A 23,882-nucleotide genomic window follows, 5' to 3' on the forward strand; every position below is an offset into this window, starting at 1 on the left:
CAGTACATGCCATACGGCAAAAGGAAGAGAGCTAGTAAACTAACATGAAATCTTAAGAAAGAAGCAGTCATGAAGGAAAGTTTTGCTAAATTGGAGTCATAACTTGAAGAGTGTTCATTGCTATAGAAACAGCATTTTCAATAGGACTTCTAAACAACTGCTGTACAGTTTACTGAAACTCAGAATACCAAAGATAGTTGTGTATGTGTAAACAGTTAATATGGTACTGATGTACAAATCATGAAAGTGTATACACACACACACATATGTGTATATAGATATATATATATATATATATATATATGTGTGTGTGTGTATATGTGTGTGTGTGCGTGTATGTGTGTGTGTGTATATGTGTGAAAGGTTATCACAATTACATCAAACCTTCAAAGAGAACTAGTCTAACAGTAAACCACCATTTGGGCTTACTCATCTCCCATTTCCTGCATCTTGACCTGATTTTCTAAGCTATTCATACACCTCCTTGCGAGAAGAAGTAATGGTTATACACCTAAAAAGGTACTGGAACTGCTGGGGTGAGGTTCCCATATACAGTCAGCAATGTCATACTTTCTTCAGTTCAAGCCTTAGTCTCACAGTGCTTGTAGTGTGTATACACACACACACACACACACACACACAAGTACTGGGCTATACATTAACATTCAAAATATTGAAAACTTCACAGTTGTAAACAAATCAGCAGTAACCATTTACATGATCCCACGTGGGATTTAAGAGGTAGTGAATCTTTCTGTTAGATTATCCTCAGTATCTTATATGACTTTTAATATTTCTATAGTAAGGGTCACTATAATTTTAAATCATAACATTTGGATAGAAATGCAACCTTTACAGTGATAGGTTAGAGGTGGACAGTTACAGGATCCCCTGTAGCATACCTGTGTATCAAGCCTGCTTCTAGACAGCACCTTTGACTTGTACTGTTCAGTGAATGTGGAGGATAGCAGACCATGGGGCAACTTTCAACACATTACAGGCAGAAACATTTCTGATCATGCATTATTGAAGATGCAGAACCTGCTGTACTGGGATGTTGTCTAACAGTGCCTTGTAAATGCATACTGCATAGTGCATATATCATTCAAAAAAGCACTACAGTGGGCCAGCCCCTTTCAAATGGTTTTATTTAAATGCAGGCCTTCTTTTATTTATAACAAACAAAAGGTTGATCCATTTTGCTGAAAGTATGACTTTTCTTGGAGTAGATTATTTGTTTGTAAACATCTAACATATGGAGATGATGGTCTCCTTCATTCTGACAGTCTGGATACAAGAATGAAAACAGCATAACTGACTGAAAAACATTGAAAAGAGAACCTGGGCACAAATGAGATACTAGTCTTTAGAAACACCATTCATTTATGAAAAGCTGTGCAAGGAGACCTGCACATAAATGAAGTCTTCTAAAGCTACAATGTTTTGCAGGATTCATTACACAAGAGAGCATGGGACATAGCTGCTCTGCTTGGCAGAAATAACTTTCCAGGTCACTCCAGCAACTTTCACTCCGATGACACCTCTCATCAATCTCCTTTTTCCACTGTCCGACCAAGCTGAAACAGGAAAAGAAAAAGAAGACAACTCATCTCTGCCTAGACAGTGGAAAAGAGGAATGGTGTAAAACTGAATCCTCCTAGTAAGTCTACTGTTACAGTAATGATGTAACTTTCATACTTACTAAGGACATTTGGTCTTCATTAACCAATAGCACAGTCTCCAGCTCAATTTTCCAGATGGCAAGAATCAAAACAATGAGTGAGAAGGTCAACAAGCTAAAACAATGAGTGAGAAGGTCATTGAAACAATCAGTAAAAACAAAATGAAAACACCAGCAAAGCTAGAACTTCCACTGAGTGACCTCCCAAACCTCTTGTATCAGAGGCACATGGGATATATGCAAATGATCCTTATGAACATCAGGTGTTTCAGCTCATTGGCAATTCTGAATGCCCATGGCTTGTTTCGCCATTTTATTGGACAATTTCAGGCCAATTAAGCCAAACTCCACTAACTGTGGAATGGAGCTGAAACACCTGATGTTCATAAGGATCATCTGCATATATTCCATGTGCCTCTGATACTAGATGGCAAGAATCAGGAAATCACCACCACATTGTGGGTCCCAAGCCACCTAGACTTGAGCAAGATATCTGATGTCAATGTAGTCAGAGACTAAGGCGTTGGAAAGATGGAACCTACCCATCCATCCACAAATGGTACAGCACTGACATAAAATACTCCAGGATGTGATGTGCACAAATCTCCTGGGAAACTCCTCAGTGACAGTAATGGCATTTCCAGTTTAGCACGGTGTCACACCACTTACCAGACAGTGAAGAGTCCTGTTAGTCAGAGGCCCAGGTAATGTAACCAAATCAAAAGCAACCTAAATGTGTGTCTGTCCACAACACTAGAAAATTCCCACCAAATCAGATCCACCCAACAGAAAACTTGGTCAGAAGCTTGCAAATACCACAGACAAGTTACTGATGATAAACGTGCAGGACTCCTGCAATGAAAAGACCAACATCAGAACTTATACCACCACACATTGCCTCAGTTGCAAGGGTGGTGATAACCCTGTGCACAAATGATATCTGGGCACCGAAGCTTGAGAGACTTTCACTTAACGCCATATCCACTCCGTTTCCTAGAGAACTAGTTATCACTGCTGCAGAAGTGTAGGAATTCTCAAACCCTCTCTCCTCTACTCAGAAACAACAAGGAGGGAGATTGCCATGGATCAACACTGCCATACAAAATAAAACTTACATCCTGGTGCAGTCAGAAGCATGTGTCATAGAATCTCCAGCAAAAGCCTCGAACAGTCATCCAAGGAACTTGCCTATGTAGAGGCCTAAAAAGGTAATAAAGAGACAACTGAAAAACCATGATCAAGCTTCTATAGACTCAGTGGTCTGGAAGCCCAATAGATTAATGAATAAAACAATTAGGAGTCTGCTTTTGTGACTTTTAGGGTCAAACAAGAATACTACATACCACTATGACTTGAGTGGAAGAACAAGCCAAATCATACCCACCAAATTGTCAAGAAGTAGTTTGTGATAAGGAGTGAAGGAACTACCATCACTCTGAAGAGGTCCTCAGAGATGATAGGGATAGAAATAAGGAGGATAACCTAAGAGCTACTGAGCCCCCACCATGGTGGACAACAACAAGGGTGAAGGCAACTTCTCAAACAACAATAACATACCCACAGAAACATTAATCAAAACCTGGTTTAAACAGGCTAAATTGCAGTGTCTTCAAAAGGACCATGCATTCCAAAAACAGATGACGACAATAAGGAACAAACTGTCTCCAACCTAGAAAAGGGGCTGTGATCCCCAACATGAAACTTAAAATTACCTGCACCATGACTGTAAGAATGTTCTCATGGCAGTTTGCTAACAGCCAAGCATATCTGATACTTTTATTAAGGCCAAACAATTGAGCCCTATACAAGGGCATGGTTTGCACTCTGTCAGTATTTAAAGACTTGGATGAAGGAACAACAACCCAAGGACTGTATGGCCTGGGGCACAAGGAAAGGCACATGGCAGAGGAAACTGGATCAAGGACATATCAAAACTGAAGCACTTAAAATTAGACTAACAACCAAACTATGCAAGACTCTCTGAGATCATCCATGGTCTAATCCATTCAGTGGAAACTGAAAGAGCACCAAATCTTCACTACACCCTTCAAAGGTTCTTTTTGCACATAAGACCATGACGTGCCCAGAAGAAGAAGGAACCACACAGTCCCAAACTTTGGATTCCCAAATGTGTACACACCAACAGTCTACATTTAGGAAAGTTTTAAGACAATTTATGTTAATTAGGTATTTGTGATGATATGGCCACCATGCAAGGAAAATAGGCAGAGTTCCCTCAATAAGCTGGACACTACCTAGGAGAACATAACCCTATGCAAATTACAATGGAAGCAGCTTCCCTCCTCCTGACAAAGATTTGCCACAACCACTTAGGACAAACTAACATGCATCCAACTGCAGAGCCACCCCAAGGATATAAATAAAGAGGAGGCAGTAGGAAGGACTGCAGTACTTCAAGTTCCCATAAAGTACAGCAAAGGTCAGAACAAAGGCCCACACTGAGGCACAGCACACTAAATCCATGGCTGAACATGTATAAAAGGCAAGCTAACGTTCATCAATAGAAATTCAGGAGGAGCAGCACTACTCACTAAACGCCGAAGTCAATGGTCCCCTCTACAATGAGCTGCAGCCACAGATCCAGCGTAAGAGGCAAATTATCTAGGGAATCTGCTCTACTCCTTTTGACATAGGTGGAAAAATGTGCACACCCTGTGTCTATGATCACCATCTGGTGGTAATCAGAAGACTAACCACAGAAGCACAAGTGTTATCTTTATACTCCACTCCACTCTTACTTAACAGTAAACATTGTAAGGTACAAGATCAACACCATTTCTGCAAAACAGTGAGAATAACCAGGCAACGATAACAAAATACAACTTTCTGGAATTTAATGGATGAAATATTCTAAAAACAAACTATCTCCCCAACTAATGCACAGTAACAAGACATAACTAAGTAGTTGATGAAATCACCAACTCTCAGCATCCTACAGTGCAACCCTGACTAGTAATGCTTGAAAGACCATTTGCATATGTGACATTATGTACCCCCTGCCCAACATCAATGGGAAAAATACATGCATTCAAGTGACTTCTGTTGGATTTTATCTGCATCTCGTGCACAGTTACTGAGACATAATATTATATGAATGCAAATAATATCCTAGATACAATACTAAAAAAAAAAAAAAAAATTGATTGCAATACCTGTGCTCTGCTGAAGGCTTCATGCACTTCTGAAGGCACGCTGCGTATCTATAAAGTACAGAAAAGAGAAAAAAGCAATGAAAGTTTCAACTATAGAAGGTTCTGGAATTTATACTTCCCTTCACCACACACACACATGCATGCATGTCTGTCCACTGATAGGGTGAATGCAAAGCATAGGCAGCCATCATTAAACCAGCCATCAGATTTTTTTATTTTTTTTATTTTAAACTAAATCCCGCCCTTACAGCTGCCACACATGTTTATAAATGCAAGGGCATATAAAGACTTTCACTGCAGGCATGCATGTTTCTCCACATGCCTCCAGAAATTACCACACAAAAAATATGACCCATCTGCTGCATGCCATGCACCTTCCACTCCAATAACTGCTGACACTGCAGCAAGTTAGACCATCTTCATCCAAAATGGGCAGAAAGCACTGACTTTTCATTCTCACTTTCCCCCACAATGCTCCCCTAGAGTCTGAGCCACTAATCAATCTCAAGTCATCTAGGTCACAGTCCGGGCTTTATCGTCTATGCCATGGAGATGGAAGCAGTGTAAAAACTGGAAGACTATCATCAAGCTTCAAACCTCCAAAAGGTACATCTGTTCATCTCAATAAACAATCCAGCCAATATCACTTACTCATTTTTACATGGCATACTACAAACAAATGATACACATTTCAGTCAGTTATAAACAAAGGTTATGTACTTACCATAGCAATGAATTATTGCCCCTCTCCATACCCCGACTGATGGGTTATCCTCCCCCAAGGCAGATCTGAACTAGTAACTTTCTGTTTAGAGCTGATCCAGTACTTAAGCTCCTCCTCTTTCCCATAATGTAGTGCATCCCTACTGTTCCATAGAATGAGTTTGCTCCCTTTAGACACTACGGTACTGAGGAAGACATTGAGAAAGGCTTTGGGGTTAGGTCTATCATATCTATGCAGGAAAGACCGTGACAATTTGGAATGGGGTGGTGGGTGGGTTTTGAAGGGAGATGGAAAAGAAAAATAAGGATCCATTATTGTTATAAGTACCTATACTGTCCTCTCTGTTCATGTCACCCGATGGGAGAGCATCCCCAGCTGCTTTCTTCCTGAGTGTCATCATGACAGGATACCCTGAGGACAGCAAATCTGAAGGAAACCCTGGATATTAATATTACATCAAGTCTGCAGTGTTTGACAAAGGTATGCATTGCTAACCATGCTGCTGAGCACAAATACCATCTACAGAAGAATTTTTGAAAAAGGCTATGGAAATTGAAAACAATATGGAATGTGTATTTCATTTGAAGATAAGGCGTTTATTATTTTTGGAACTATGAAAAATATGTTAGCAGACAGCCATGTGAAGAGAGTTACTTTAGACACTTTCTCCTGTCTTGCTGAGGAAAAGGACACAAAAAGTTAGTTGTCTTTATGTAAGGAGTTGGCCCTGTGAAAGCAGTAACAGAATGACACCTATGAACAGCCAGTGTTTCTAAAATATTCTCCTGTGCCAGAGTGATTAGGGAAGAAAACAGGAAGATGAATAGTATGGTTCAGGGCTGACTCAGAAACAATTTTTAGAACAGGTGAATGGTTCAGTCTTGGAGAAGCTTTGTCCTTATGGAAGACTAGATATTGTGGTTTGCATGATAAGACAAAGTTCTGATACTAGTGTGGCTGAGGTAACAGCTACTACGAATAAGGTCTTTCAAGACAGGTGCCTTAATGTACAGCCAGAAACAGGTTTGAAAGGACGTTGAGTAAGCACAAAAGTTAGGTCCCATGGGGCAGTGGGTTTCTTGACTGAATAATACACCAAGTAAAACACCTTAACTTTCAAAATGCAGGAAACAAAAAAGGCAAAGATCAAGATAACAAAGTCCGTTTAATGCAAAAAAACAGTAAGCTCTTTTGTTACACAAGATTTTCAAACTGATATACATTCTTTTGTTCCAGTTGTTTAAATACTCACACAGTCACATGACATTCAATACTCACATGACAAATGACCGAGGACCCGCCTGACGGCAGATAACCCAAGTGTGATGACTGCAGCTGTATGCACGAAGATCATCAGTAAGCTCTTTTGTTACACAAGATTTTCAAACTGACATACATTCTTTTGTTCCAGTTGTTTAAATAATCACACAGTCACATGACATTCAATACTCACATGACAAACCAACATATTATTAAATGTTTGAGCCTCTTTCTTTTTAAGTATGCTACAAAGTCTTCATGATTGTTTAAACCAGGTGCATGGAAGGACCTTAATTTTACCTGCTACATATACTCACACCAACTTAGTTCTTCTTCCACATTGAAAATATTCTCATACTCAGCAATCTGATCTAACACTAAAAACTTAAAACTGACTTTGCACTTTCCTAATCTAAAATGTTTGACCAAAGCATTTCTTTCAACTGTTACAGCATATCTGTATTCGTATATACGTTTGTACAACTCCCTATTAGTCCGACCCACATACAAAGCAGGACGCAACATACATTTAACTACGTAGACCACAACTTTAGATTTGCATATATAGTAGCCTTTGATCTTAATATTGATACCATTGATATTAACACTATTGGACTCAACATACAAAAATTTGCATAGTCTACAATTAAAACATTTGAACATACCCACTCTATTGTTCTTATTGATGACTCTAGGCACCCTTAATTTAGCTTGAAAATAGTTTTTGAAGCGTTTTCCTCTTTTTTGAGTGAATACTGGATTCTCACCAACAATCTCTCTCAACTCTGGACTTCCATTAAAATTCTTCCAATTGTTTTTAATTATATTTTTGATGCCACAAATATCAACACTATTATTCATTTGCACAGGCATCCTATAATCTCTCTTACTAAAGATTCTTCCAACTTTAGAACACTGTTTTCTCTGATTACACACTTCAGTAAAAGCTTCAGATAACAAATTGTTTGGGTAGGCTCTATATGAAAGCCTATCACACAAACCCTGGCTTTCTTTGATAAAGTCATCATCTTTGTTGGTGAGATTGTTAATTCTCATCAACTGCCCTTTTGCTATATTAACCTAAGTCTTTCTAGAGTGCATACTCGTATAATGTAAATAAGTATTATTTTGAACAGGTTTTCTGTAAATTTTTGTAAATAGCCTCCCTTGTTCTTTAAATACATTGACATCCAAAAAGTTAATACTATTAAAATCATACTCACATGTAAATTTGAGACATGAACTTACTTCACTCAAATAACTCAAACTGTTCTAACATTATCACACCCCCCTCCCCAAATCATAAAGACATCAATAAAACATTTGAATAAAATTATATGGTTGGAAAAAATACTCTCAAAAATACTGACTCTCTCCCAACCATACATAAACAAATTCACATAAATGGGGGCCATCACTGCCTCCATTGCCACTCCATTTGTTTGATTGTTAGAAAAGATATTTGAATTCATTAATTCAAAACGTACTATTTCCACTCTATCATTGGGGATCTCACTATATAATGAGTTAATATCAAGAGTTACCAGTAAATCAGAATCCATCACTTTGATACCTTCTATTTTTTCAATAAAATCAAAGGTGTCTTTGATATGCATGGAATTTGACTGAACTACTCTCTGCAAGTGTTTGTCTACATAAATTGCCATAGGTTCAGTCTTATTCTCAACACTTGCTGCTATGGGTTTTAAAGAGGGTTATCAAGATCTTTGTGTAATTTTGGCAAACCAAAAATTCAGCTTATCTTAGGATGATCTATAGTGAAATATTTTCTCACTGTATCTGTGATCGTTCCACAGCAAAACCACTCTTTAACAAGGGAGTCAATCAATGAGTATGCTTTCTTAACCTCACTGAAAGAAATGCTTTTATAATACATTTCATCAACCAATATATCAAGCATTTTACAACTGTAGTCACACCTGTCAAATAAAACCAAAACATTTCCCTTATCTGCCTTAAAAATCAATATATTATCATTCTTAGCTAAATCATTAAAAATGGTTCTTTCATAAGGAGACAAAATGCAATATCTATAACAGGGCTTACTTTCTAATAGCTGTATAATTTGCAATTCTTTTTTGAGTGGTGGGTTGAACACACTCTGCTTGCGAAAAATGTCACCTTCAATTTTTTTACATCAAATAAAGTTTTTAAATTCAATTTGCAGACATATTCTCATTTTAGATTAGGAAAGTGAAAAAGTTAGTTTTAAGTTTTTAGTGTTGGATCAGATTGCTGAGTATGAGAATATTTTCAATGCGGAAGAATTATGTTGGTGTGAATATATGGGGCAGGTAAAATTAAATGCCTGCCATGACCTGGTTTAAACAATTGTGAAGACTTTGTAGCATAAGAAAGAGGCTCAAACATTAATAATATGTTGGTTTGTCATGTGATTATTGAATGTCATGTGATAAACTGGAGCAAAAGAATGTATGTCAGTTTGAAAAAGTCTTGTGCAACGAAAGCGCTTACTGTTTTTTTTTTTTTTTTTTTTTTTTACATTAAATGGACTTGGTTATCATGATCTTTGACTTTTTTGTTTTGTCGTTTCTTGAATAAATGTCAGAGGAGGAACATGCAAGGCTCTACAAATCTTTTGGGTGGCCAAATAATTGGGAGTTTAATCCTATGGGAGAATTTGAAATAGTTGCTAACCAAATGTTAATAACTAACTGAACCAGAGTCAAACAAGGTGGCTACGAATTGCAAAATCAAGAGAATGGATACTGAAAAGGGATCTAGACCTTGGTGTACTGCCCATATAAAGAACCTCTTCCATTTACCCCTCTTTAGTTTCCTTGTGTAGTGTTTCAGGTGCAAACTGAATCCCAGCTGCTCTATTGGATATGGAAGGAACCACCCATTTAATCTGTGGGAACCGACATCCAGGCAAGGCTGGCCGAAGGGGTGAAAGGAGATCTGGCTGAGGATCCAGGAACCAAGGTCAGATTAGGGGAGACTGGAGCACTGGGATCCAAACCTGTTTGGGCCAGAAATGTCCTATGAGAATAACTTTCATCTTGCACAGAAAGGATTTCTGCAGGATTGTCATAAAGAGAAGAAGGGGAAAGGCATACTATTGAGCCAACTGACCAATGGTAGACCAGATTGCACTTGGTTATCTGTCCCTGTGGAGGGATGAGGGCAAAGCAGCTTCTGCATTTTGTATCAGTTGGGGAGAAGAACAGGTTACAGCAAGGCTGCCACCCCATAACTGAAGACTGTGTGCTATTGTCTGGGTTCAGGGACCAATCATTAGGCATTAGGATGCAGCCACTGAGCCTGTCTGCTAGAAGGTTGGTGTGAACTAGAAAGTGCATTATTATCAGAAAATGCTGTGAAGGTATAGCCCATTGTCACACTTTTACGGCCTCATAACATAATGGGTAAGATTGAGTCCCCCTTGCTTATTTATGTACTACACTACAGATTTGTTGTCTGTGTGTACTAAAATCACACCGTGAGGAAAGAAATGTTGTAGGGCTCACAATGCTAAGAGTACCACCCTCATCTTCAGTATACTGTTATGAAGGTAAGCCATCTTGATGTGACCAAATTCCTTGGACCATCCTTCCTACATAATGCTACCACTCCTCAGAGGAGGCATTTCTGGTGACTGTGGCTGATGGGAGGGGCAGAACAAAGGGGTACAACCTGCTTACACTATGGAGGCTGAATCCACTATTTTAGATGCATTTTACAGACTACAGGCAGTTGGATAGGAAAATGAAGAGGGTGACCAAACTGGAGCCACTACATAGTAAGTGTTACATGCAGTACTCTCATGTAATGCATGGCATGAGGAACCAGTGTAATGGCTGCCGCCCTTGTACAGAATGCTTGCAGTACTTGGGAGGTTGGTGGGGAAGTCTGCTGAAGAAGGTTAAGAATTTGAAGTCAGAGAGAACAGACTTTGCACAGAAAGTGTCTTGCAATTCTTGTCACAGTCTCCAGTTTGCAACCAATAAAATCTAATGATCAAATTGGTTCCAGGTTTGATTTTTCACTACTTACTTAGATACCAAACGTTCAACACAAACAGAGAAAGTAATCTCTTACTAAGATAAGGGATTCTTTTGAACTTGCAGCAAGGAGACAGTCATCTACATATGGGAACACCTGGAACATTTTCAGCCTGAAATGAGCTGTGACTACTGCCTTGCACTTGGTGGAACAACCAATGGACTGTGGTGAGATCAAAGGGCATAAACCACAACTGGCAATGACTGGCTCCCAAACAGAAGTAGAGGTAACTACTGGACTGCTTTGTAAATATGGTGTACAGGCAAGCATCCTGATGGTCTACTGAGCACATCCAATCCCCTCTCTAGATGTAGGGAAGGATGGAATACAAGTTGGCCATCTGGAATTTAATCTTTAAACATAGAGGTTTAGCTCACTAGGATATAGAATGGACCTGTAGTCCTGTATTTTCCCTGTGACTAAATTGAATCTTGAGTAGATATTGTATTCCTTGTGGTGGAGTACATTTAGATTGCTCTTTTTAAAGGAGCTGAATTGAGCCACCAACTTCTTCTAGTGGGGTGGCATGCTTGGAAGGGGTGGAGAAGTGTTTTGGGAATGGTTATGAAAGGTATGACATAACCTATATGATGCTCACCTGTTTGTCCTGTGTGATAAATGATCAACTGAATAGGTGAAGAGACAGTTACCCCCCCCCCCAAACTACCTCCAAAAGGGATCAGTAAGTCAACTCTTCAGGGGTGCTGGGGATGTGTACCTAAAAGGGGATTTATGATCCCCCTGATTTTGCATCTCCTCTCTATTTCTGGTGTACCATCCATTAAAGGTCCCTACAACTGTGGGGTGCCTTATCTGAGCCAAAGTACACACACAGACATGCTTGATCTAGGGCCTTTTGATACCTTTTTGATTCCTTGAAAAGGACCATGGAGGGATTTCAGAGCATGCTCCCATGGCAGACAATGTTCTTCCTTCTTGTTCACTCATCAACAGTGTTTCTTTAATTTTGGGACAAACAAGAATGACATGACGTAACGTGCATTAATGAAGAATGCTTCATAGTTGTCAGTGAAGTCAAACAAGTACAACTAGCCATAGTAATGCATAGCAATGTTGGTGCATGCTGCTCTAGTTGCTGCATTGTGAAACAGCCCCACAGACAGATTTGTGATATAATATACAACATGGTAAAGACTTGTGAGTGAAGTGGTTTCCTAGTAACCTGTGTGTATGGGAAATACAACTGCTCAGCTACATCCTTCTGGGACTTTTACATGTGAGTTATGCAATTTGATGCCCAGACGGAAAAATTACTAAGGTGTATGTTCACTTCCTAAAACAATGTACTTGTCCTGGACTCCCTGTTAGGAGGATGGACTATGGAGCTTTCTTCAAATAACTCCTTTTTAGTGACAGTTGCAAGAATAGAATCAGAGAGCCCTTGCTCTAATATGGCCTGCCCTTGAAGTAGTCTTAAAATTTTGTCTAGCTTGTATGAGATATCAGGTTCCCAGCATGCCCTCTCTGCTATGGGTCTTTGGGATGGCCAAAGGGAGGATCTACTCAAGAGGAAGGGCCAGCTCTGTAAAGCTCAAACAATACTTCATCTGAAGAAAGGAGTGGGTCGGTGGGAGAAAAATCTTCCCCTAAAACATTAATTCTAGAATCAGCCTAAGGATGGAGTCCTCAGCAGGTACTGAAGCCATCCTTCCCTTTCACTGAGGTCTGTCTTGGCTAACTGATTACATAGGGGAAATCAATATGCCCTCTTTTTGAACTGCCACTTTCTGAAGAGCTGAGGCAGGAGACATCCAAGGATCTAGAAGTGTCCTTGGAACCTTTTCGAAGGATTGGTTCAAGGTGTTGTGAGCTCATCTGTCATTTGGGCCAAAGACTCAGATGGACCATACCTGCCGGTTGAGCCAAAACCAAAGAAGTATCCCTTTCCTATGTCAATAGATGGGTGAAAATCCTTTCAAAAACCTTGAATGACAATGCAAACTCTAATGGTACTGAAGACAACTCAGCCAGAACCACCCCCAACCCCAATGAAAATAAGGCAGACAGAGCTATAAGGGAGAACCTAGTACAAACTGTTTGGCTCCAAGGCAGAGATCGGTGGCAACATATTGAGTGCGGAGGTCATGTTGGAACAGTAGATGGCAATGAGGCCATGGACTTGCCCATTTAGTGCTGAATCACAGTCAACTCTGATGTTAGAGAAGTCGAGTGCAAGAGATGTACAATCAGCACTAACTGATGGAATCCTAATTGCACTGATAAGGAATGGGTCAGAGAGGGATTTTGGCTATAAAGCCAGTGGCACCAAAATGTGTGTCAGGGAAGGAGCAAGTGGGTCAACCCAATGGTCCACAGAAACAAAGATAGGATGACACCCACATTGACTTGAGCCTTAGTGCACACCCACATTACTTGTTTTCAGTGAGTATCTATAATGCTTCTAATAGTCCTGAATGATGAAGATCTTGAGCTCTTCGTCAACTATCTGCTGATAGCAGAAGTTTCTCTCTGGAGAGACCTATGCTGGAAAACATCTGTTTTGGTGTTGACAGCTGTTGACAAAGGTTTGGCAATGTTGTACTCCAAGGGAATCAGCAATAAAGGAACAGAATGTGGAGAGAGTTTTGGTGCAGGAGAAGAGGAAGAAGGCACATCATGTTATCTCTTACCATTTCATTTCTTTTTCTCCCTTTTTATTCTTCTCTTTGCTCTCTCCCTCTCTTTTTTCCCTTTCTTTGGAATAGGATTTTCATTGGTTGATTATCCCTCTTAGAGAAGTCCTTTTAGTAATAACGTATTATTTCTTTTAATCATGACCTGGGTCCAAAGGACTTACAAATTTCACAAGATGCTTGTAAGTGTTCTGGTCTCAGGATCAGGAAGCAGATATAGTGTGCATGTCTGTCTGTGTATGTCCTAAGGTGGAATTTTGTGCACACACCTGGAGTACTTATGGAACCCTAAGGCATACTTAATACTTAGGATGATACTGGATGTAGCATTGTAAAGTGACAAAACAGATTTAGTAAGAAAAAAAAACATTTATAGAGTTTAAAACGAACCTAGAAAATACCAAGATGTAAATGTTTTTTTCTGTTAGGATACTGAAACTGGCATAAATGTAAGGCTTAGGATATGCCTCAATTTTAGAGAGAGCCAGAGAGAGGAAAGGCAAAACATGAAGAAACCTTTGTAATTTTGATAATTTTTTTGTATCTATATGATAGAGAATGACAAGAAAAACCAATATGAAACAGCAGTATGAGTGCTGGTGAATCATGTCTATTGCAGATGGACACAAACAAGATCTAAAGAACAGAACAAACATACTATTATGGGAGAGCAATGGAAAAGCTGTAAGCTGAAAGTTGCTTGCTCAGATCCACCATGATGGCAGATAACCCATCAGTCATGATGGGCCCAGGTAACAATACAGGACCATCACTTTATACACACACACACACACACACACACACACACACACACACACACACACACACACACACACACAAAAAAAACACACCTTGTCTAGTCCACTTCTCATTATATGACACCAATTCAATTAATTTTATGGTGTTATAGCATTTAATTTCACTAAATAAATATTTAATGAAGGTTTTCAGTGAAAAAATACTAAGTCTTTTGAGTAAAAATCCCATACATTTTGAATAATTTTGTCTTCAAACTTTGCAAGAGCTCTTTAACTTGTATGTTGCTTAAGCAAGTGAACAAGCAACTACCAATGTGAAATACGGGGTTTACAACAGACAAGTAAAGACATGCGGTCAAAAATGATCAAGCGCCAGTAACACGCAACTAACTATTATTGATTTAAAAATAAACTGCCTTCACAACTGTTATCAGAAGCAGTAACATAAATAAAACCAATTTCAAATGTTTTGTCATAATTTCTTCTCAGCAACATAAAGCTTTGCAGTTTACTTTTGTGGGATGCAACATTCATTTTTGATCTTGATAAAATATCAACTTCTCAGCTTTCACAAGCTCAGTTAGAAAACCTAAAAAAAAAATTTTAAATGATTTTTGATGAATCAAGAAAAATAGCTGACACCTGGTAAAGTACAACATCCTATTCATGAAAAGATAAGCAATTCTACTGTTTTCACAATTGCTGTCAGAAGCAAGCAACAAACATAACTGATTTTACAGAACAGCTAAAACATTTTGCCTTTCAATTAATAGAAAGCAACATACAAAAATGTAATTGATTTTACAATAGCAAAAGTTAAACAAACATTTTTACTTTTCAGTCAGTGTAAAACTATATAAATTATTTTGAAATGATTTTGAGGAAGCAATATATAGCGTTTTTCTCTTGACAGGAAAAAAAATTGCTTTCACAGGTGCTGTCAGAAGCTCTAAGAAACAAAAATTGACTGCATACGACTCAGAAAAGAGATTACTGGGAGGCAACACAATGCATTTTGCTTAACATTAATGCTGACAATGTTAACTGTGCTGGGGTTATAATCATACCTCCAGCACTAGTAATGTGGGCTGCCTTGTCCTATTCAGTACTTGATAGACAGACCTCGCATAGCACTTTTGTAAATCATAATAGTGTTACTGAATTTGTTTTTTTTTTTTTTTTTTTAAGTGCTATGACTAAGCATATTAAATCTGAGAAAATTACTTCAGCTGAACAAGAAAAGCAAAAGTCTTCTTCACTTGCTTAGCCCATTGCTGATAGTAAGGAGTGGGACAATTAAAAGACTGCCAGTGGGCATTCATGAGTTCAGTGATAAAACTCAGTTACACATCTGCCACAAGTGATAGTAAACAGCTGAAACTGATGTTTACCTGACTTGAGCTGAAATAGTCTTGCTTTCCTGCTCAAAACCACAGGGAAACAACATACAGCATTCTGCTCTTGAGCAAAAATGAAGCAAATTCCTTTTGTAACCATTGTCAAAAGACTTGCAGAGCAACTGCCGCAAACATGATAAAGTATTTTGCTCTTTACAAAAAATGTATTCTGCATTCACAAGCATTGTCAGATGGGCTAGCAAATAAATGAAAATAAAAGTTATGTACTTACTATAATGAAAGATTTGTAAGAAGAATGTACATCTGATATTTGTAAGAAAAAATCAGAAAGCACTAGGACTTGTACTGCAAGTGTTAAGAGAGTTAAGTAAATGAGACTGGATCAATTTGTCTGAAGCCCCCCACCACCAACTTCCAAACATGAAACTCTGGCCTAATACTGTCTCGTATAGTAATAATGAGGCAGATAAAGGAGGTGGCATACAAAAACTCCATACAGACAGACAAAGAAGGTGAGACATGGAAGGAGGTAATATTACAGAAGATGGACCTTTTCATTCCAGGTAAGTCGTATACTTTATGTAATGATAATTCTGTACAATTCTGTAAGAAAACTATCTTCTGCAACTACTAGGATAGACTCCCTAGCTAATTTTCTTGGGAAGCCACCATCCTGGAAATATATTAATGGGCAACAGTAGCCAGAAAACATGTCCTAGACTAAGAAATAAACTTTAGCTTAGAATACCTTGAAAAAAGTGCTCACAGAAGAAAAGGTTGTGGAAGCAAAAATAGCTTCCAGTATAATATCACAGATGAAGGTGACAAAAGTATAGCTGTAACAGAATGAGCTCATGGAGTTGCAGGTAAAGGCTTACAGTGATTAACATGGTCAAATTAAAACAGATGAATCACTTGCAAAAGGTCAGCTTAGAAACTGCTCTACCAAATAAAATTAGCAAAGGATACAAATCATTGGTCATCCTTGTTTAAAGATTTAGTCCTGTCCAAATAAAATATTCACAGTCTGTTGGCACCCATTAAGCCAGTTCCCAGTATAAGTTACAATGCTAAAAAATATGCGCACACTGTGCAGGCAATAATCATATTGCTTGTGTGCATTTGTAATAGAAATAAAAATATTAATCTTGATGAAATACTAGATCAGTGAAAAGCAGGAAATATTGTGGGCATTACTGCACACTAAGTTGTACACAAGAGTAAAACTGAAGTCTAGTCTGAAAAGCTGTGGATTAAAGGCAAGTGCAAAATGCATTATGGCTAAAGAGACTTTCAAAATGTTGCATTTAAGTTGAAAGTTGTGCCACTCTGCATGCATGCATGTTATGGACTTATTCTGGGAACTGGCTTATGTCAATTGGTCATCTTGTCATTTTTTTGTACAAAACTAGAGAGTATAAGCCTGCTGTTTCATGTTGCAACTCTGCAAATTCAGCTAAAAAAACAAAATATTAGCTTGGGCAGAGATGCTTGAACTACGTGGGTACGATAATGAGAATTCTTACATTCCAATTAAAAAAAATAATTTGCTTCCTGCGGGGATTTTAGTTAAAATGTACTGTGCAAGGTGTGCATTGTACTGTAAATGAAGAATCAAGCTGTACTACTGCTGTAAGAATCTGCACAGAGGACTGCAGAACATTTGCAGAGATGTTCATTTCAAATCCTTTACTGAATTATCACTTAAGATGCACGCAAACATACTTTTATATACAAGGAAAAAACATTCCCAGTTGCAGACATTATACATTTCATATATTCTTTTGTATATTTAACATCAATTCAACACTGTATAACTTGATCAGTTCCTGCATTCCCTTAAACCTCACTCATCCTCCAAAACATCATGCACATACTGTTCCCACAATTTCCAGTTTTTTTCTATGTAATTTGCTCCTACCCTTTACCAAAGATCCCACATTCAGATCTTTTAACTCTTTTATATTCAGTACTTTTAATACAGTGTTTAGACACTGATTTCTATTTTCTAGTAATTGCTTTTTTTGGCAACCACTAGAATGAAACTTATGTCTAAGCAATTCAAATTATGCGTCTCAGCTCAGAAAATCATTTCCTTATTTATATCCATTTGATTATTCAATATTACTGACACAGTACTTTGTAAGGAATTTTTTTTAAATCTGCCAAACACTCCCAAATATATGTTCCCAGTTACTTCTTTCTTCTCCTATCACCTCCATTTGCCATCTACCTGAGGAAAATTTCTTTGGTGTTTCCTTTGATTATAAAAATGCCTGTGCAAACACTTCCAGGCAAAAACTGTAAATTTTCTAGACTCTGTTGCACGTTTGGGAGCAATACATGCATCTATCTCATTGTTTACCTGTGAACTGCTTGTCCAATCTCCCTTCTCAATGTTTTCTAATCTCCTCTGATAGATTCCTGTAGTCATCATGCAGTATTTTACATGCCCTACTAATTATCCCTTTTTTAACAGCTGCTTCTGTTCTAGATTCAATTAAAAACTCTATGATAGCAGGTATTTGACGTAGCAGTCCCACCTCCCTTTCTCTTTGCCTATACTCAAACAATCCATGATATGGAAGGCAGTTTCGACCCTGTAATCCAAATATCTTTTGGGCTTCTTCCCATTCTATTACATTTCCCTCTCTATTTATTTGCTCCCAATACCTTCCCAGTACTACCCAGTTCCTTTGCCAGTTTGTCCAGTAAATACCAGCCCACTCTTCTCTATTCTCTGTACCCCTAATTGCAGCAAAGCCTTCTTTTTCTATTCTCATGTTGGCTTAGTTCTTAGAATACTTTATGCTACTTTATAAATACAACAATCTGTCTGGCTGTTCTCTCCTCATTTCTTGAATATCCCCTCTGCTTTGCCATCGTCACTTTCCACTTCAAATTATAGCTTTCTGATTGTGTTATGTACATGAGCCTTAACTGTATAGCTCTAAAAATATCTCTTCAGATCATCTGATTCTAAACTACCTTATTCTGTTGGAAGGTTCAACTTATCCCACATGACCCCTGTTCTTTTCCTATATAAATTCCTTCATCTCTATTAAATAGTGTCCAAAACTTCTCCTCTGGTTGATTAAAAACTGGCTTGACCTGCATATAAAACTAAAAGGACTAAAAGATTTTCACTACTTGTAGCTTGGTATCCCTATCCATAAACAACAGCTTCCAGTTTCTCAGTTTTTGTATTATTTTTTTTTACTCTCTTCCCTCATACCCTTAGCTGCCATAACAATCATTTTTAATCCATTCTCCTAAATATTTCATTTTATCATGTCCCATAAATATTATTTATTTATTTATTTACATTTGTTGACCGGGAGAGTCCGACTGGACACAGGTCCGTTTTCAGTGGAGGTCCAGGGAGAAAAGCTCCACATTAAGTATTACTTGCATTATATAGTTAAAAAACATAGCATTTAAATATAGATATTAGTCCAGCTAAGGATGCAAGACAAGAATAAACATAGATGTAAAGCAGCTGTAGAACATAGTACAATTGTAAAATATGGTGACATATACTAAACATGGTTACAAATGTAGTTGAGATTCATCAGTGAACAATTGATACAATCTGTTTTTGAGGTACATAACAGCCATTAGCAGTTGTTGCTACAAGAAGTTAGTATTATGTGGTAGGTAGCTGGGAACATGAGTAGCCAAGCTTGCTAAGAGTAGGTTGTTGATAGGGGGCCGAGAAAGGTAGTGGGTGGGTGGGTGGAGTGGATGGTATTGGGGGGGGGGGGTTACAAGCTCATATCTGGCAAGTTTTTAAGTGTGATTTTAGTAAGGATTTGAAGTGGGTGCAAGAAGTTAAAGAGGTAATTGAGGATGGGAGGGAGTTCCAGAGTTTGGCTATAGTGCAGGAGAATAATGCTTCTCCAGCAGAGTTAATGGCTCTTGTGACCTGTAGGAGGTTTTTGTGGCTGGATCTTAGTGGTCTCGTGGTTATGTAGGGTTGGAGTAGATTCTGGAGGGATGGGACTTTTAGTGGTTGGTTTATTAGTTTGTGGGCGAGTGCGAGTTGGTACCATTGAAGGAGGTGGGGGAGCTCTAGCCAGCCCAGTTCTGCTAGTGAGAGACAGTGGTGAGTATGGTAGGAAGCCCCTGTGGTGAATTTGGCAATTTTGTTATAGCAAGTTTCTAGCTTATTTAGGTTGCATTGTCTAAGGTTAGTAAATACTGGCGAGACGTAGAGTAAGGTAGAGATGAGATGAGAATTTGCTACCGAAATTTTAGCTGCTTTGGTAAGTAGTTGCTGATTTCTATATAATGCTCCTAGTTTTTTGTGCACTTTTTTAATGGTCATGGAAATGTGAATGTCAAAGTTCAGTTTATTGTCTATTTCTACTCCTAGTAATTTGGTGTGTTCTGTAGGATGGATGGTGGTGTCTTTTGCTGTGATGTTAAAGTGAGAGTTGTCTAGGGTAAGTTTGGTGGGTTGAAAGATTAGTAATTTTGTTTTGTTTGGGTTGAGTATTAGTTGGGCATTGGATAACCAAGTTTCAATAAAAGAAAAATGCTTCCTGTGTGACTTTTTGCAGTTCGGGTAGGGAGTGGGCTATGCAGAATATGAGTACTGCTAGATCAGCTCATGTATAGATACAGAGTTTACAGCTATAGCCTTTGTTTTTCTTCATTAATTTTATATCCTAAAAAGATTTGAAATTGTCTCAAGATGTTCCATAAAATGAGTTGTCCTTTTCTGTTTTATCATCTACAAAACATTATCTGCAAATAAAGCCAACTTTTCTTGGTTACCATACCAATTATATACTTAATTTTGGAGTCCCTTATTTTCTTTGCCAATGGCTCTAAATATAAAATAAGCAACAAAGGGGGAAGAGCTCATCTCAAATGTCTAAGCAGTTTTAATTCTAATATACTACAAGGGCAGACTAAGGTTAAATTCATATTGTAGAATTCAAGTAAAAGTATGTTTGCCATAAATCTACTGATAAGTGGCCCACTACAGCCAGTGAAGGCAATAAAATGTGTCTGAGTACCACTTCATCATTAAGTATGATGGTCCTCTATGAAGGTTTTGGATATTTGCAAGATGGGTAGCATGCAATGATTCCTGAAGCAGTTCTTGTGATCCATGCCACTACATCTAAGTTCTAAAGTGAGCAAAAAATAAAATACATAGAATCACACACTTGGAGTCACAGTCAAAGGCATACAAGCCAACAGTATATGTTAATTGAATTGTAAATGTACTAAACTGTACTAAATCAAGACTGCATTAGAAGAATACATTAATCTACAAAACCTTAATAAATGGATTATGAGGGAGCATCTCCAAATTCATACTGCTGAAGAGGTGATAATCACTGTACCTAATGAGAGATGTTTTTCAGTAATTGATGTACAACAAGAGATTCTGAAACATCAAGCTGGAAAAGAGTTGTAAATTCAGTATATATGAGGAACAGATACAAACTTTTGAAGCTACATTTTAGGATCTCATCATCTGAAGTGTTCCACAGTACTGTAACAAATGTGGTCAAGAGGCTAGACAGAGTAATCAATATTGCTGACAACTCTGCAGTCCATGTTATAAACCCTGAATGTAACAGATGACTTACTATGCTGTTGGACAGACTGCCACCTCAAGGTCTGAAGCTCAAAAAGGGCAAATGATAGATACATGTCACTTCTTTAAAGTACATGCAGCATGTATTAGTGGAGAATAGTCTTCAACCACATGCTGACAAAGTGCAATTCTGAATCTGCAGAAACTTTTAGTTATGTACTTACCATAACTTCGGATGTATGGGATCCATCTCGCCTACATTCATGACTGATGGGTTCGGAGCCGATCCATCGGCTCCAACTCGGCCAACTAGTATACTCGAACGAAGTCTCTTATTGGCTGGGCTACCCTCTATCCCAGGATGCACCACACCTGCTTCCCCAGATCTTGTTTGTTCGCTTTCATACTTACATGCAAACACAGAAAAATAGCAGTTACTCCAACCAACTAAAGTTCTTCAAGAGAAGATCTCCAAATGGACCTACATTTCCTCTAAATCCAAATGGAAGGGGGACAGGAGGGTGGGTATGTATGAATGTAGGCGAGATGGATCCCATACATCCGAAGTTATGGTAAGTACATAACTAAAAGATGTAATGGGATCCTATCTCACCTACATTCATGACTGATGGGACAGCGTCCCTAGCACCTAAATCCCGGGTGGCTCATTGGAAAACACTCCTGAGAACTGTGGAACCAAAGGAAGCCCTGCCTCGAGAAACCACATCTAGTTTGTAATGAGAAATGAAAGTGGGCGGAGAAGTCCAGGTAGCCGCAGCACAAATATCATCTATTGATAATTTGGAGTGAAAAGCTACAGAAGTAGCCATTGCCCTGGTAGAATGAGCTCTGACTGGAAAGGGAAGCTCTTTGTCAGCCTGCGAATAAATGAAACAGATGCAATTTTTAATCCATTTGGCTATGGAGGTTTTAGCCACTGGTTGACCCAACCTGTTTATTGCAAAGGACACAAACAGTTGATTTGATTTCCGCGTCTGAGTAGTCCTGTTCAAGTAAAAACGCAGTTGTCTATGGACATCCAACTGATGAAGGATATATTCTGCGTCATTGGAGAATTTGGGAAAAAATACAGGGAGCTCTAGGGACTGTTGCATGCAGAAAGAAGATGCTACCTTTGGTAAAAAAGAGGGATTTAATTTAAGGGACACTCTATCTTTGTGAAAAATCAAATAAGGAGGATTAGAACAAAGAGCCTGAAGCTCTGAAACCCACTTGGCCGAAGTTATGGCCACTAAAAAAGCGGTTTTCCAAGACAGGAATTTCATATCACAGGTAGCTGCCGGTTCAAAGGGGCGGGCAGTTAAGGCAGCCAGGACCAAATTTAGGTCCCAAGGGGGTACAGGATGAGATATTGGGGGCCTAAGGAGCCACGCTCCTTTAAGGAAAGACTTGCAAAGCTTGTTTGCCATTAATGAAGGTTCAAAAGAAACATGAAAATTAGAGATGGCCGCTAGCTGAACCTTAATCGTGGAAACTGAGGAGCCCAATTGAAAAAGAGAGGCTAGGAAATTCAAGACCTCCGGTACTTGGGCGGTAAGAGGATCTATACCTCGTCGCTGTGCCCAAAGGGCAAACCTTTTCCATTTGCTGGAATACAGTTTGATAGTGGAAGGTTTGTGAGAGGAAGACAAAATGTGGATAACCTCCGGAGAGAGGGAACTGTCCCTGACTAAGGATGGAAGTGGAGTAACCAAGCAGCCAACCTCAAGGACCTGAGAGATGGGTGAGACTGTCCTGACTGATGAGTCAACAGGTCTGACACCGGGTCCAGAAACCATGGACCTTCCACCGCATACCTCCGAAGGAAGGGGAACCAAACCTGATGAGGCCAGTGCGGGGCAATCAAAATCATGTCGCTCTCCAGGTAAATTGCCTTCTGTATCACCCTCGGCAGGAGGGGAACCGGAGGGAAGGCATAAAGGAGACCGGGGGGCCAAATGTGGGTTAGAGCGTCCCTGGGAATCTGTCCCTGAGAGGGGGTCAGAGTGAAGAACTCTCTGCACTTCGCATTGTGGGGGCTGGCAAACAAATTGCAGCAAGGGAGACCCCAGTTGGCGAAGATTTTCGCAGCCACTCTTTGGTTGAGGGACCACTCGTGGGGTAACAGGATAGTCCTGCTTAGTCTGTCCGCAATCACATTGGATTTCCCCGGTATGTGCGTTGCCTTCAGGAAGCAGTTGGTAGCTACCGCCCAGTGCCAAAGTCTCATGGCTTCTCTGCACAGTGGGTACGACCTGGTCCCACCTTGCTTGTTTATATACCAAACTACCGACATGTTGTCGGATAGGATAGCAATCAGACCTTGCAGGAGAGCGTGATGGAGAGCTTGTAGTACCAGTAGCACCGCTCTCATTTCCAGGATATTGATGTGCAAATGCGCTTCCTGGGGTTGCCATGTGCCTTGGACAGACCTGTCCAGATAATGACCCCCCCCACCCTACCTGGGAGGCATCCTTGGTCACAGTGGCAACGGGGAACTGAAGGATAAAGGGTCGCCCCTGGTCGAGATTGGATCGGAGGAGCCACCAACGCAGATCTCGACCGCAACTTTCTGTAATCATAACCAAGTGGTTCAAGGGGAGTTCCTGATAGGACCATTGAACCGAAAGTAGCCATTGCAGCACCCGCATGTGCAGTCTGGCTAAGGGGACT

General features: G+C 39.3%; 1 protein-coding gene across 1 annotated transcript in view; it reads right to left on the minus strand.

Annotated features, from left to right (window-relative positions):
- The window catches only part of BNC2 (basonuclin 2), a 2,846,732-nt gene that overhangs the window by 1,675,934 nt on the left and 1,146,916 nt on the right, over nt 1-23,882 (minus strand). Inside the window, exon 2 of the mRNA XM_044061291.1 lies at nt 4,855-4,902. Within this exon, the coding sequence (XP_043917226.1) occupies nt 4,855-4,902 (48 nt within the window). The remainder of the gene's footprint in view (nt 1-4,854; nt 4,903-23,882) is intronic.

Source organism: Protopterus annectens, chromosome 2.part0 (genome assembly GCF_019279795.1).
Source record: "Protopterus annectens isolate FY-2018-M chromosome 2.part0, PAN1.0, whole genome shotgun sequence".
Classification (NCBI taxonomy): Eukaryota; Metazoa; Chordata; order Ceratodontiformes; family Protopteridae; genus Protopterus; species Protopterus annectens.